Consider the following 16494-nt stretch of genomic DNA (forward strand, 5'->3'; position numbering starts at 1 on the left):
GTAAATACGGCATTATTTCTTGAAAAGAACACAGTCTCTAGTATCGGGGCATCCTACGTATCTCCAGCTAAGAAGAGCTCCCGTCATACTTTTCACCCTCAGTTACAGCGATAAACTAGAACTAAACGCCGTATAACTTAGTACGAGCCGTGACAGTGTAGTGGCTCAGAGCGAATGGTCTCCACAATATTGGAAAGCACAATTTAAAATTAGAATTCAAAATTATTATACAAATAACCAGGCACATTCAATTTTTGTCACCCTAAAAATAATTACTACAATTTTTACTGCTCGTCAACCTGAGCTGTACGTCAATTTGGAACTTGCAGTTATTCTTACAACTCACAACAAATCAGCCAGTTTGGGTACTTTTTTTGGTCGTGTATTAAACTGTGTAATTAGAAGCGGCAGTGTAAAAGCAAGAACACCGGCAACAACGTATTTAAAGACGCAGTTATAGAGGACATCGGAAATTGAATATATTAAGATTTACAAAAATAATTGTGAAATTTGTTTCAATAATGATTGCAAATGTCTACCGGAATTGTCTTTCAAAGAAAATTCCGGTTAACAGTAAGTTACTGTTTGGATAATTAAAACATACATTATAACTTTGCGTTTTTATCTCCCGGCTTTAGCTACTAGTTAAAGGCTAAGCTTATCGGAGTGTTTAAAGTCCCAGTAAGTCAACAAAGCTTATTATTTTGGCTGCATGGAACTGTATTCAGTGCAGTGAATTTCTTTAAAGAAGTACCCTTTCCGGATGGCTTTAATACCGCCCAGCAAACAAGCTGTTCATAAAACGACGCTTTTTTACTTTTCTTTTACAAAAAAGAAAACTCACCATCTAAAGCTGACATAAACTTCCATTAACACTAGCTAAATGAAAGCAATATTTCTAACTAATGATTTAAGATATTCAGGACCCAATGGTTATGTACGCTGTTTGACAAAAAGGAAGCTATCACTGGTTTTTAGTTTTGATTACAATTATTGCAAACTCAGGATGATGTATTGGGGCGATATGACTCAGGCACTGAGCAACCTAACACCACTGTTCAAATGAACCCAAATTAAAACTCATAAACCTATGCACCTGTGCACCTGCTTAGCCTTTGGATAATTACTAGATTTGCAAGTTCACATTGGTTTATGAGTATCTTATCTTGAGGGAAAACACTCTAGTTGATTGCGCGCAACTGGCACTCTACTGTATAAAGAAAACAATCGACGTAAAAGATAAACGATTCAGTACGTTTCAAGGCTATCATCACTGAATAGTCAGTCGCGGTTGATAGACTCGGCAGTGCACTGGTTAAGGTGAGTTAAGCAATCGTTACAGCTATGGTCGTGGCAAATGACTGCACGGGAGAAATATCTTCCTTTTCGGCCATATTTCTGGGAGTCTTAAATGGCGTATCGGGATTTGCCGCTTTCGTTGGAAACCTTTTAGTGCTGGTAACGTTTATAAAGAGCGAGTCACTTCGACAGCCGTGTTACTATCTGATGGTATCTCTAGCGTCAATGGATATCTTAGTTGGCTTAGCGGTTAATCCTCTTTACATTGCCTTAACGAACTTTATCCCCTGGCAGTACAGAGAAGAGCATCTTCTCCAACTGGAAAGCTTCTTCGCTATGACCAGTTCTATGATAATCATGCACAACTTGACGGTGATGAGCGTGGAGCGGTACATCGCTGTGACATACTCATTGCGATATCGCACACTCGTTACAGACAAACGAAGTTACATAGCCATTGCTTTCGTGTGGACGTTCGGCTTTACTCTTAATGGGCTGTATTTCGGCACTAGCAACGACGACCTACCAAAGTTGTGGATAACATGCGGAGTCTTGACCGGCTTTGTACCGATGGCGATCATCTTTTACTGCTACGCAAAGATTTTTCAAGCAGCGCGCATACAGTCCCGCAGAATAGCGGTCGCTGAGCGCTGTGTTTCTAATACAGGTTCGAGGAATGATCGCGAGGAGAGCACAGACATTGCAAGTGAAAAATCGAATGTAAAGGAGGTAAAGAGAGCCAGAAAGGCTGCGTGGGGTGTCGCCATTGCATTTTTGATAGTGATGGCCCTCTCGATGCCTGTTACTGTTATCAGCATTCTGCAGATTGTTTACGCGGGGGACGTGTGTCGCCTAAGAAGTAACAACCGAGCGTGGTTTTGGGGAGCAACTGTAACACTCATAAGTTCCGCTTTAGACCCTTGGATCTATGCGATGCGGATACGAGAGTTTAGGCAGTGTTTTAGGCGAGCATTTCGCTTTACCTGAGTTCTGTTGCGATAACTTTAGGGGGTTACTGAACACTTAGCGCGTATTTAACCCCATGGATTTTATGCAACGCGGACACCAGAGCTTAGACACGGCTTTGCTAAAATTTCCCTTGAACAAACTAGCTCGTGGTGTGTACAAAATAACAAGCACTGCGATTTGAAAATCAGTACGTTCAGAACATAGCACTGAGGCAAATGGATCTCTGCACTGCGTCGATTGAAATTTAAAATCGCGATTTTAGCGAACATTTTGTTCTCTCTCACAACCTATGCTAGCAAATATTAGATGCGAGGATGAGTTTGATCTAGCCTAGTCGATGAAAAACAGCAGAAGAATAATTGAAAGAAAATGGGTCCATCGTGAATAAACTAGATAGCTCGCATAGCACGCGGCGGCCATTTTGCCGATAAAAGGCATCGACTATTTGCAACCTCATTTAAAGGCGGCTGAGATAAATCACATTAAAATGAATTGAACGTTGGAATAAATGGAACATCGTTGAATCATTTAGATGGTACGTGCAATTAGCAGGTAGATAGGTTCTAAATAACTGCTTATAGTTTCTGGATTAGAAACCAAAAGGGACTTAAAATACAAAATAGGATACCCTATTTAAGTACTCTGTAAGAAACTTGGAAACCATAGCGACCATAGCCTATAGCTATAGCTTAACTGGTACTATTTGTTTTTCAGCATTTTGTTTGATGATGTTAAGACATTTTGGTAAATTTTAGCATTGGTCACCATTGGCAGTGAAAGGGTGAAAATGTTATCAATAGAGAAACTCAGTTCGCAACTTCCCGACGTGACGTCGGGTCATAGTCATACAGAGAAAGTATTCACTTGGAATGCATTTTACCGTATAGCAAATAGTAACATCGCATGGCTGCAAGTAAATTCTGAATTTTTTGTTTTAAAAAGCGGGGACAGTTCATTATTTCAGGTTTGCACGAACAAGTAAGATACTCCTTGTTCCTAATGCACCTCGTATTGTGGCTATAGAAAGATTATCCCAATTTCGATTAAAACAGCCTAGCGGGGGACTTAATGCAAAGTCAGTATAAAACAAGTTATGGAACTGAAGATTAGTTCAGATTAACAATGATATGATATAAGAAACGCTTGTTAAGCGCGCGAGTTTAATATTTAATAAAGTAAAATATTCACACATCGAAATGACAATGCTATAAGAATACATTTAGAGCTATTGTAACGTCGTTTTCTACGGCAAAGTAAAACATACCTCTAACAAAAAGCAATAAGGCAGAAGTAAGGGCAGATAACGTGCCCCCCCCGGGGGAGGGGGGCACTCAAGGGGGGTCTTGCTAGAGCTGTGCCGCCGAGGCCTTCAAAGCTCCACCTTGTTTAACAAATGGCTCACTTCGCTACCCTGTTTACGATTCTGACTTTCATATGTTTCGTTTTACGTAAAGAATCAAGTAGTTTTTCAAACTAACATCACAGAAGTAGGTACTTTGAAAAAAGGTTATTGATACTGCAAATGTAAACTGCTCATCGCAAGCCTTTACAGTCTTTTTAAGGCTTCCAGCCCCAAAAGACACTGTTCAAGTCGCTTAACAGTAAAATTCTACACCCTGTTTAATACTCAAGACCTTGTGTTCAACTGCCCATACCTGACCTGTATAAGCCAAATAAGGAAGTGCCCCCCCCAAAAAAAAAAAACCTCGAAACGTGCTTTACTCTTCAGTCTAGTTTAGAACAAAAGCACTATATGATCCCATAACTGACATCATTCGCATAACACCATTCTTCACTGCGACACTCAGCGTTTGGAACATTTAACATGAACATAGATTCACATGTACTGCATTTGCTGCTCAAACATCGTAAGCTGAAGAAAGGTTCCTAAGCATGAGTTGCGACTACTCTACTTAACCTGCCAACGAAGGGAGCAGAGCAATGGTTCTTCTTCTCATCGAGCCTTGATAATTGTTCCTGTAAAGTCGAAAAGATGACTCATATGGCGGCAGATTCTCCAGTTTGACCTTCCCGCCTTAAGTTCGGGATGAATCTCATAGTAAGCACAAGCACATCCACACTGTGCCACTTCCTTCCGTATAGATCACACACGGGTGATTCCGTATCTTGAATTTAAAGTTCTCATTGGATACTGATAACTCTTTCCCGCGATACTCGCCATAACTGGACTGTTTTTCACTTCCCTTTACCAAAGAAGGCAGTGAGCAAGAAGTAGGAGAAAGACATCTGCTCAGTGTCAGTGTCAGTGTGTAAGAGTGCATCACACTGTCATTCCTGCGCACATGCCGAGCATGGAGAACAATACGCCTATCAGCCTCTTCGTAACGGAACTGTACCTCAGGAACAGCATCTCTGATCACCATATATCTTCGCTCGACTGGTCTTCGGTTGTCACACGTCCATGATCCAGTTGCCGAGTCTGCTTCTAAATGCTTCGGTTTTGCCCTGTGGCACAAGGAATTGGACAGTTTCAGCTTATTTGTGTTGGCACGAAGCAGCTCGTTTCATGAATGTACAGTATAGTGCATCACAGTAAATCCCTATATTGTACACTTTCAGCGGTAGACATTATTTTCAGTCTTTTGACCTTCTTGATCAACACCTCGCGCTACACGTCAAACACTACGTCTACGAGCCTGCTGCGCGAAGCTAGTTACTCTAAGCGACCTCATGGAACATAGCTCCAAAGGAGATCTACATTACGTTCTCGGCTTGCTGGAACTGTTCCCAAAGTGCCATCCGAGCACAAGTGCTAGATCCTTGTTGCAAACCTTATGCACAGCCTTCACCTTGGCTTTCTTTGTTGGATCAAAGTATGCGTAGGATTGGATGAGCAACTGCTTATTACAAAGTCATTCGCTGGCTGCTCTCTTTTGCCCGTGGAGGGCAGTCAGTCATCACTTACTTCTGTGTGGAAAAGCTTAGCGAGTTGCAAATCTCTCTCGTTGGTGAACTTAGTTCGGCCACTAGATTGATTTTGATGAGATGTGCGGGGAATTCACATTCAGCTGAAACCTCTGAAACTGATTCCGGTCGATGACGCGTGACTGGATAAGGTTGTCCATCAAGAAATTGTTTTCAAGTTGAGACTCTATTCAACACACTTGCAAGAATATGATTTATTTACTTACTCTTTTCTAAAACAATTTTCTAAACCTCATATTTTTTCTAGTTATTATTCAAATTGCGAACGGCCGATCTTATTGAGTGACCAATAACGGGTGATGTTGATTCGCATGGGACGTCAGGTAGTTATAATTAAAGCACTAGAATAAACGAAAGTCATGTTTTTAGTTCAAATATATTTTAAATCTACGCTAAAAGAAGATTTTCTTTTTACGTTTAAAGAATATAAGCAACTTTTCAGCCTTCCCTGAATTTCATTGTGTAATGTGGCAAGGTATGTGAAATTTTGATTTAAAAAGGGGATTTTTAAAAAAGCTTTTGACCTCAGGTGCGCTGGGGTGTCTTGCGTTTGTATTACTAACGCGGTCATGTTCCAAGGGCACCCAACGTCAATTTTTGGAGAATATCTGTTCGGAAGACGATTTGAGATCTAGAATTTTCGGAACATTTGCTGTAAAATTTCTTGCTTGTCTGCCTCCCCTAGGATTTTCAAACATCTAAAAAATGGTATAATTGCCCATTTTTAACGGATTTTTACCCTAAAAATGTCACCTAAAATTTTCGGGAGCCTTTTTTCTGGCAGAAATTTTCAAAAGGGTAAGTTTTGATCCCTATAACTTTCGGATCGCTAGACGTTCGACTAGGAAATCCGCACAGATGAAAAATTTTTAGGAGATAAAAATATGCCTATATGTTCCGTTTAAATACTAAAATACGTTTAACAATGCTAAGTTTTAAGTGGTTTTGATCTATATTCTATTTGGGTGCCCCTTAAAGCTTATGCTCGCGACCGGCGATGTTTTTAACTTTGTTGGTATTTTATCCAGTCTTAGTACGTTAGTACGCTTAGTACGGCAATGTTCTATGTATGTGGGTATTTTTTCGGTCTTAGTGCGTCAGTACGCTTAGTACGGCCATGTTCTTTATATGTGTGTATTTTTTCGGTCTTAGTACGTTAGTACGCTTAGTACGGCAATGTTCTATGTATGTGGGTATTTTTTCGGTCTTAGTACGTTAGTACGCTTAGTACGGCCATGTTCTATGTATGTTGGTATTTTTTTCGGTCTTGGTATGTTAGTACGCTTAGCGCGGCAATGTTCTCATGTATGTTGCTATTTTTTTCGGTGTTAGTACGTTTGTACGCTTAGTACGGCCATGTCATATGTATGTTGCTATTTTTTTCGGTCTTAGTACGTTAGTACGCTTAGTACAGCCATGTTCTCATGTATGTTGGTATTTTATTCGGTCTTAGTACGTTAGTACGCTTAGTACGGCCATGTTCTATGCATGTTGGTATTTTATTTGGTCTTAGTACGTTTAGTACGGCCATGTTCTAAGCATTTTGGTATTTCATTCGGTCTTAGTACTCTTAGTTCAGCCGGTTGTTCCATTTTCATCCGCATGCATGCATGGCTTTCTTCAGCTTTGCCACAAAGCACAGCATGTAACAAAGACAGCTGATATAACACTCAGTGACTAAGGGAATAAAACAGGCCCTCTTCACACCTAACCCTCTGGAGTAGTAATTAAAGACATCAGAGTCCAGTATACACAAAATAAACTAACAAAGAACTTACTAAATTCTAAGTACACTTGTCCGGCGTACTAAGCCAAAAAAATTCAAAAGAGGTGCCTAGAATGGGCAGCATATGGTGAAGCCCGGTTAAACACCTTATCTCTAACTTACATGGTTGAATTCTGTGGCTTAGAATTAAATTACAATAAGCACCCAGTGTACGTATTGATAATTCGGCTAAGAGTTTGGCACAGCTCCCGATATTCACTAGTTCAATCTGGAGCATTTTCCGGCCGCCAATGATTAATTTCGAAGTTTAATTACACTCACCCTGGAATTAAACTACGTTCGCGAATTGAATAAAGCAAGCACCTGCTTCTGTTAAAAAAAACAAAAACAAATACTTTTAATAGCGTAAAAAAAATTGGTTTACCTTCATCTGTTCAAGTATTTGTTATGGTAATTTTTTTCATTTTAATTATGATGTCCTTTTTTAAGAAAAATACCCTTTCACTTAGTTAGAAAACATAATTTCGGATTCAGTATGCGAGCTTTTTGACCAACATACGCTTATATATCATTCACTTGTCAAGCGATTTGAATAAAATCTCTGAACATTGAAAGGGGATAGCAATTAGCAATATTGTTAATCTCTGAAAATTGGTGCCCGTAGAAATTCTCCTTAAAAAAAAGGCCCATTAACGTCTTTGCCATTCAGCAATGTCGCAGTTTTTGATGAAAAAGGATAGCAATATTGAAAATCTCTGAAGATTTTGGTCCGGCCGATATACGTAATAGTTTCTGAGAAAATCCCTTTTAAAGGCTTGACATTATCAAATACAATACAATGATGGCCCATTAAAGTTTTTGCTATCCAGCAATGATGCAGTTTTTGATGACTGCTTCTTACCTAGATATTGCCTGGAAAGAGCTAAAAATTGCACGAACTGCTCAAGTCAAACATTTATTTCAACCTTTGCTACCTCTGATCTATAACGTGGAAACCTCTGTATATTGGGGACACTTGGCTCTATCTCTTTGGTGTGTTTATGACGGTGGTTTTACAGTGATACAGACACCTTTAATGCAGACACATGGCTCTATCCTACCTTCAGTGTCCATACGGTAAGGTGGTCTGAATGTACTACAGAGACCTCAGTAATGAGGACACATGGCTCTATCCCTTTGATGTCCGCATGAAGGTGCCATTTTACTGTGATACAGACACCTTTAATGCAGACACACGGCTCTATCCTGCCTTCAGTGTCCATACAGGTGGTCTGAATGTACTACAGAGACCTCAGTAATGAGGACACATGGCTCTATCCCTTTGATGTCCGCATGAAGGTGCCATTTTACTGTGATACAGACACCTTTAATGCAGACACACGGCTCTATCCTGCCTTCAGTGTCCATACAGTGAGGTGGTCTGAATGTACTACAGACACCTCAGTAATGAGGACACATGGCTCTATCCCTTTGAAGTCCGCATGAAGGTGCCATTTTACTGTGATACAGACACCTGTAATGCAGACACACGGCTCTATCCTGCCTTCAGTGTCCATACGGTAAGGTGGTCTGAATGTACTACAGACACCTCAGTAATGCGGACACATGGCTCTATCCCTTTGATGTCCGCATGAAGGTGCCATTTTACTGTGATACAGACACCTGTAATGCAGACACACGGCTCTATCCTGCCTTCAGTGTCCATACGGTAAGGTGGTCTGAATGTACTACAGACACCTCAGTAATGCGGACACATGGCTCTATCCCTTTGATGTCCGCATGAAGGTGCCATTTTACTGTGATACAGACACCTGTAATGCAGACACATGGCTCTATCCTGCCTTCAGTGTCCATACGGTAAGGTGGTCTGAATGTACTACAGACACCTCAGTAATGCGGACACATGGATCTATCCCTTTGATGTCCGCATGAAGGTGCCATTTTACTGTGATACAGACACCTGTAATGCAGACACACGGCTCTATCCGGCCTTCAGTGTCCATACCGTAAGGTGGTCTGAATGTACTACAGACACCTCAGTAATGCGGACACATGGCTCTATCACTTTGATGTCCGTATGAAGGTGCCATTTTATTGTGATACAGACACCTGTAATGCAGACGTTTCGCTCTGCCTCTTTGGTATCCATGATAATGATGTTTGACTATAATACAGCCACCTCAGTGACGCAGACACTTGGCACTGTTCCTATGGTGTCTTTGGAAACTTTGTTTCGCCAGAAACTAGGTTGAGTTATTTGAGGCTACGTTCACAGGAAGCCGCACGAATTTTCGACCGGCAGAAAAATTTGACCCGCACACTTCAATCGGCACACGTAACCGTTTGATATTTTCGCTCTGTTCACATGAAACTGACGAACAAGGTTGAATTTTAACTTTTGTCAGCGGTTTTACAATCTGGGCATGCGCACTTTAGCAAATCGAAAATGGCGTATTCCAGCTGAGTAACCACCCATCCATGCAACCACGCCTTTGCCATATAAAAATTTAGACGGTCATGGTGTTCACACCATCATAGTTAGTCAAATTTACCGGCTAGGAAATTGACCCTCGATTTTGGCGTTCAAAGTTTTGAACGGCTAGGCGTATAAATAGAGACCTTTAGGTTCTAAGACTAGTACGACAACGAGTACGAGATTTTCTCAATACTAAGTAGTGCTCTCGCGTGAACCAACGTCATTTTGGCAAAAACAAAAATAGTCGAATTTGTACCACGTGAACAAGTTTCCTTTTTACTTGTCACTTGCTATTTACTATTTCTACACCTAAATTAGTAGTTTCACGCAATTTTTTATCCATAAGAATTGCTTTGAGCTGGTTTTATCCCCTCATTTCCTATTTTGAGATATTCTCAACTTGAATCTGACATTTGCCGTTTACCGTATATGTGAACCTTAAACTCTCTGTTCAGAAAAGTTCATTACTTTTAACGACTCAGTAAGTGATTGTTGTAATTAGGATGATGTGCTTAAGCATATTATCAACGTCGTCATTTGCTTCCACTGTTTGCCAAAGTATTTTTTGTTTTGTTTTGTTTTTTTGTTTGTTTGTTGTTTTTTGCCAAAATTCTTATCGAATCACTCTTTTAAGCGTGAATATCAGGCCTTCCTAACAGGTTAGGGCAAGGGCACCCAACGGGACATTTTAAGAAAAAGACCTAAAAACAACAACAAAGCATGAATAAAGCTTTCTGGAGCCATTTTAAGTATTTTGAGAGATTTCTGGGATAAATGTATCTGTTCTCCTAGCAAGACTGATGGAAGAGTTCCCAGCTAGCAAGGTGCACCTACAACCTGCAACCTGACTTACTGGAAAGTTTCCCAGCAGACGTCTCTAGTTTGTAGTAGGGCAAAATTCAGACCTTTCAGTTGGGTGGTGGGGGGGGGGGGGGGGGCGTTCGGCAGGAAAATGGCTGTGGCCTAAGGGCGAAATTCACCCCTTCAGTGGGGGAGGGGAGGGGAGGGGAGGGGAGGGGAGGGGAGGGGAGAGAAAAGGCTTATGACAAATAACCCAAAGCGGCTATTCTAGACATCAAATCCCCTCAGACACCCTGAATTATCTTTTTTCCCGCAACACTTTCCTTCCAAGCAAATATTTTTTTTTGCACATCTTCCAGCCAGCAAAAATTTCCCTGAAGAACACGATAAATTTGGGGAACAGATCCATTTGGGTACCCCTGTTAGGGAGAAAGGAATTTCACCCATTTAGCCTTTTCTTGTTCTACCTCCTCCCCCTCCCTTGTTTGAATGGACCTTACTCACAGGGCAACCGTATTGTGTCATTTGAAGTTTCCAACTTTCATTTTCAATTGGATCTGTAAATACAACCTTTTGTAAATGAGAGCGTAAATACACTGAACCGATCGTATGAGACTTGTAAATTAAATGACCGCTTTTTATATACCACGGAGCTAAATGTATCCTTAAGGTATTTTGAATAACTCTGGACCTAGGGCATCGATTAACGCCTTTTTATTATAGTACAGGTTTTAAATCCAGATGCGATAAAAGAAACAAAAGAAGAAGAAGAAAAGAAAAAGAAGAAAAACTTTTACCTTAATGTCCATGTCCTTTTGCATGTGTAAATTCAACCTTTCGTGGCATTTGTATATGATGCGTTCATACAAACCCGATTTTATTGTATGTGAAAAAGTTGGCTTTTCATAATCCGCGGACCTAGATGTATCGTCAAGATATTTTGAGGAACCCTGGACTTAGGTCATCGATTTATGCCACTTTGGTACAGCTTTTAAATCCAGATGCGGCAATTTAGCCTTTTGCGGAATCGATTCCCTGGGTTGTGGGCAATTTGCGGTTCTATAGTCACGGGCAAATTTAAAACCTAGAAAGCTTTTGATCAATTTTAAGAAAGCGGAAAAACGTGATGATAACAAATTCTAATCGGGCACATTAGTGATGACTCTTGAAGCTATTTGTACATGCATCCAATTTAATGATCCCTTGGATATCTCAAAAGCCACATCAAGTTAAAGCTACCTCAGTAGGAACAGTAGAATTTCTAAAACTGCTTCTCCGTGCAATTGAACACTATGGGCCAACCACTGCTAATTGCAAGTTCCCCTTAAATGGGAAATCAGTTTGCAATATGTCGCACGGTTTGTAAATAACATGTCACGGCCGCCCAATGAGAAGAACCATCTGCTTTTTGAGTGGCTGATCACCATATAAGAAACTTGACTAATCTTAATCGGCAGGGTTGGATCGGGAAATGTTAGCTTGAGGCCATAAGATATTACAGGCATTACAGGCACCCGAAGCGTTATTTCCACTAGCTCTCTTTAAAATTATATTACTCCAAATTAACTGGGAAGTCAAAATCGAAAACGACAGCCAAACGAGTGAAGACGAAGAAATTTTATTTGCCATGATGACCGAGCAGTGCTCCGGACATCTTGAATATACCACGTCAGTAATTCTGGCTTTGCTCCATTCTGTCTCTGGATTCATGTCCATCATCGGCAATCTCGTAGTTCTACTCGCTGTTTACCAAACGACCGTACTTCACACGGTTTCAAACTATTTCATTGCATCGCTGGCAGCGGGCGATTTTCTTGTAGGCGTCATCATCTGTCCGTTGTGGGTAACGAAGAGTGTTTTAAACATTTGGGAAAACAGACATCCTTTGACGTTAGTTGCAGAACTTATGTCCGTTCAAACATTGATAACAACTACTTTTAATTTGGCAGCAGTAAGTCTCGATCGATATTTAGCCATTACAAATGCGTACTGCTACTTACAAACCATGACACTGTTTCGTTGTTACTGCTCTATCGTTCTGATTTGGTTGTTTTCCATCTCCTTTGCCTGTCTTCGTTTGATCATCACAGATCCAATCGATTTACCAAAGCTGTGGATAACTGTGGCCTTCGTCGGTTACACCCTTCCATTCGTGGTCATAAGCTACAGCTACTATCATATTTACAAAACAGCGAATCACCACCATCGTAGGATTGAAGCTGAAGCACGAACCGTCACGATGGTCTCCGAAGCTGGCCCATCCAAAGTCTCGGGGGTAGCAGAAGCGAGACGAAACCGAAAGGCCGCGAATACAGTCGGAATCATCATCGGAATCTATCTTCTTCTGGCTCTTCCAAGCATGGTTATTGTAAGCATTCAGCTCCTTACGAAGGACGAATGTTTAAAGGTTCGTATTATTCGATTTTGGTTTTGGGGGGCACTGTTCTCCTTTAGCAGCTCGGCAGTAAATCCGTGGATCTACGCAGCGAGAAATCGTGACTATAAACACGCATTCAAACAAGTGTTCAGGCGTTTCTGCACTAAACTCCAAATGGGTTAATGAAAACTCTGTAAGGTCAATAAGGATGAAGTGAGGAAATGAAACCAGTGACTAACTCAGGAAAAAACGGATACTTAGAGAAAGGCTAAGTGAACTGAGGACGATTCAAACTCAGTTACCAATTCAGTGACAAATACTATATAAAAAATTGCGATTTAATGCCTTTTTTCCTAAATTGTCTGTTGTACATGAAACCACATATTTCATAACAAGTTCAAAGAAGACCCAGGAAGTGTTCGGGAGATTAAAAAACTTATCAGTGTGATATATCAGGCTGTAGTTACTTGTGGTCGTTATTTCACTCTACTGAAGGCAGGATTTGCATGAGAATCTGTGGAAAATGGTGGCTGGGTACGGGCTTGATTCGAACTGATTTCAGATGATTAGGATAAAATAAGAAAACTAAGGTCGTTTAAAACTGCTTGAAACACTCTTTTCCGAAATGCCGCTTAAAAATAGAAATAATAATAGTCTGAATGGATGTTTGACGTTAGTGTTGACCCATCAACCCATTGTTAAGTGCACGAAATTTACTGAAAAAGGCTTTGATTACTTTCTGCTATATACCTAACAGCTCATTCTAAACGACCTAAAAATTGCGTTAGATGTTATCCTACAAGGATATTGTTAAAAGTTGTACGAAATTTACTGAAGATGGCTTTGATTTCTTTCTGCTATCTGACAGTTTCTTCTAAACGACCTAAAAATTACGTTTTTACGTTTTTAATTGAAAGATTTCACAACCAAATTACGATTTGCATAAATAAAGTCTTCCATTTTACTGGTCTTCTAGTCATCAAATTTTGGCAACAACTGGCAATTCATCAAGAGCTCTAAAAGCGCATTTAATTTTTCTGCGAAAGAGAGAAAGTTTCCCTGGCTTTCTATAAACAAAAAAAAACTTTTCTCGGTCAATTATTTTTTCATCTTTGTTTCGTTATACAATTGATTCTTTCAATATTTTCCCACAGATATCTACTGCAAAGATCGCAGGTGCATGTTTTCCCAGTGGCGTGAGGGGATGTTTGTTAAATCTCACAGCCTTAAAATATATCAAGGGCGTTAAAAAAAAGTCTTCTTGCTTTTCTTGCTAAATCCTGTAACTATCATTACCCTCCTGTCTCAATTTTCCAGTGGAAAAGACTCGAACATTTTTAACATCCAGTGAAACGGATAAAAGTGTTTTTTCAGTACAAAGACCGCAACGGGTGATACAAATTGTTTGAATGTTAATTCAATTCTCGTGTTTGTCTTTTCCAACGTATTTCATGCAGCGCGGAAGTTTTAATTTTCATCGCTAAGTCATTCGCCACTTTAGAGACGCTGGAGAAGGGAACTGGAGTCGTTTTCATTCGGTCACAAGAGCACGGAAATAAAAAAAAACGGCGTCTTCACAGATTTTCACTCTGGAAGCGTATTTGAAAAGTTGCGTTTTCGATGACGTTTCATCAGAAAACGTGTGAGCGGAAGGCCAATCCGCATCTGCCTCGTCCCCACTTGTTTTTGGGGATATTTGAGTCCCATCCCGTTATCCCCTTCTCGCGCTTCTCGCTTGATGTACCCAGCTCTCACTTGTTCCATAGACGCCCTATCTCAAATAAACGCCTCCCTTACGCTTCTTAAGGTTGTTTTAGATGCCTGTCTAATAGATGCTCCCCTCCAAAATACTAGGAGATAGCCAAAAGGAGCAAAATCATTCACTTTAGTCATTTTCTTGCTTGATTAACGAAGGTTGGGCATTGCATCTTGTCCTATGTCAAGAACAAAGAAGGGATAGGGCAACGATGACAGCGAAACGACCCTGAATCACCACCGCGGTCAAACGTCTAAATCGTTATTTTTGTTTTTTATTGCTGCGATTTCACTTACCAGTTAGAGAAAAATGGGCAAAGGTGTATAAATCAGTTAGTCAACATAACTATCTTTCCATTTTTCTCAAAATTGTGAGCTTCTTTCGCTTAAAACGCTTCGCGCTAAAAGAGGATCATGTTTGAAAATGGCGCCGATAATAACGTCAGCATCGGTTTTCAATCACTTAGAACATTTTTAGTAAACTTTTAAAAAGTTTAGTAAACTAACAGGATGTTAGTATTACCTTAAACTTTCGATATTGAAAGTAGCAACCTTAACTTTGAAGTATTTCGCTTAATATTTGCAAATTTCACTCGTTCGACCGCTGTGGACCCTGAATCAGATTGAGGATTCTGACATCGAGGTTCAGATTTAAATAGTGATATGGATTTCTAGACGGCCTAGATGTAACATTTAGATTTAGCCAGGGCTAAAAGCGAAGCTCTCGTTTATATTTGTAGTTTATTCAAACAAAATATAAAATCGTGTAATGATGGGACGGTAACGAAAAGGGTAAAACAAAAAAACAAACAAATTAAAAAACAATAGGTCTACTTAGCAAAAAAAAAAAAACTTTGCACGTGCTGCACACTTTTTTTGTACATTTCTTTACCGTTGTTTTGCACGGCTACGTTACACGTTTTAAGCTACGTGCAAACGGAAGCAACAACCCCCGATATTGTTGGCGAGTTTGAGCGGTTTCAAACTTTGCGCAACAATTCCCAACAAAACGTAACAACACGCAACAACAAGCACAGGGTGTGCAAACGGACGCAACATGTAACATCCAACATTGTTGCGCCGTTTTCTCGGGGCTTTATGTTCCTGTTCACTTTTTTTCACTGCCGCTCATTCTCACCCTGGTGGCCGCACAGGTGGCCCAGACGTAGTATGTGTCACTGAATGAATATATTAATATCCACATGGACAAATTAATGCGATGAGTCGTCGAAACTCCCATGGACTAAAATAGTCTAAAAGTCAAAATATAACAAAACAAAGCTAAGATACCTTCAACTGAACGTATCCTTGTCTTTCCTGGCCGGTTTAAGTGGCATTTTGTTGAGTTTTGAAATTGTAGGTACTATCCACTAAAGAAGAATTAAAGGCTGGCTACAAAACAAACAAGACCATCTCCACGCGCCTTCACACGAAGCGCTATAAATTCGAGAATAATCGACGAATCCGCTCCAAATAACCATCGGCTAATCTGCAGGTAACGTGTGCTCCTGCTTCTGGCTCGCTTGCTCCACAAAACCCATCGCAACTGCACAATAATTGCTCGCTCATCAACAACCACTGTTGACCTTTACGCATCGATATGACCGCAAACGACCAGGTTTAATACGCGACGTGAATATTCAAGCTTAGCGATCGCGTCCGCGCAACAATGCAGCACTTGCTATGGGAGGGATGTTACTATTGCTTCTAGGTCAATCGACTGACCGAAGGTTCGCTGCGTTAGTTTTGACCAGAAAACAAAAGGCGATCGCGGGACCGTCCGTAAGTTTTCAACAGGGCAGCCCTGGTTTTCAAGTTCGAATTCTTCTAACATTCGCTGTCTCAGCTGCTGTCACATTGTTCGTCCAGCCGCTTGCATAGGTTCTTGACTCTACCAGACTTATTTTCTTAGATTAACAACGTCTTACTCCATAATATGTCGTCCAAACTGGTGAAGGAGGACGAGAATTTTCCGCCCAGGAAAAAGGCAAAATCTGGCCCCCGCTATGCAGCTGAATAGAAGATACAGCTGAAGATATCGTAAAGTAAAATTTATGTGCGCGATATCTTTTATTATTATTATTATTATTATTATTATTATTATTATTATTATTATTATTCTCAAAACTCAGGGGCATCCAACGA

General features: G+C 40.4%; 2 protein-coding genes across 2 annotated transcripts; both read left to right on the forward strand.

The window, feature by feature from the left end:
• The first annotated feature begins 1139 nt into the window (after positions 1 to 1139).
• LOC140951310 (trace amine-associated receptor 9-like) lies at positions 1140 to 2379 on the forward strand. Its single transcript, XM_073400563.1, has one exon. It carries the CDS (start codon positions 1345 to 1347, stop codon positions 2284 to 2286), a length of 942 nt encoding a protein of 313 aa, XP_073256664.1. The 5' UTR covers positions 1140 to 1344; the 3' UTR covers positions 2287 to 2379.
• A 9289-nt stretch (positions 2380 to 11668) lies between these two features.
• Positions 11669 to 12787, forward strand: LOC140950984 (trace amine-associated receptor 9-like). The gene has a single exon (XM_073400199.1). The coding sequence runs from the start codon at positions 11845 to 11847 to the stop codon at positions 12775 to 12777; it is 933 nt and encodes a 310-aa protein (XP_073256300.1). The 5' UTR covers positions 11669 to 11844; the 3' UTR covers positions 12778 to 12787.
• The last annotated feature ends 3707 nt before the right edge of the window (positions 12788 to 16494 follow it).

Source organism: Porites lutea, chromosome 10 (assembly GCF_958299795.1).
Source record: "Porites lutea chromosome 10, jaPorLute2.1, whole genome shotgun sequence".
NCBI lineage: Eukaryota > Metazoa > Cnidaria > Anthozoa > Scleractinia > Poritidae > Porites > Porites lutea.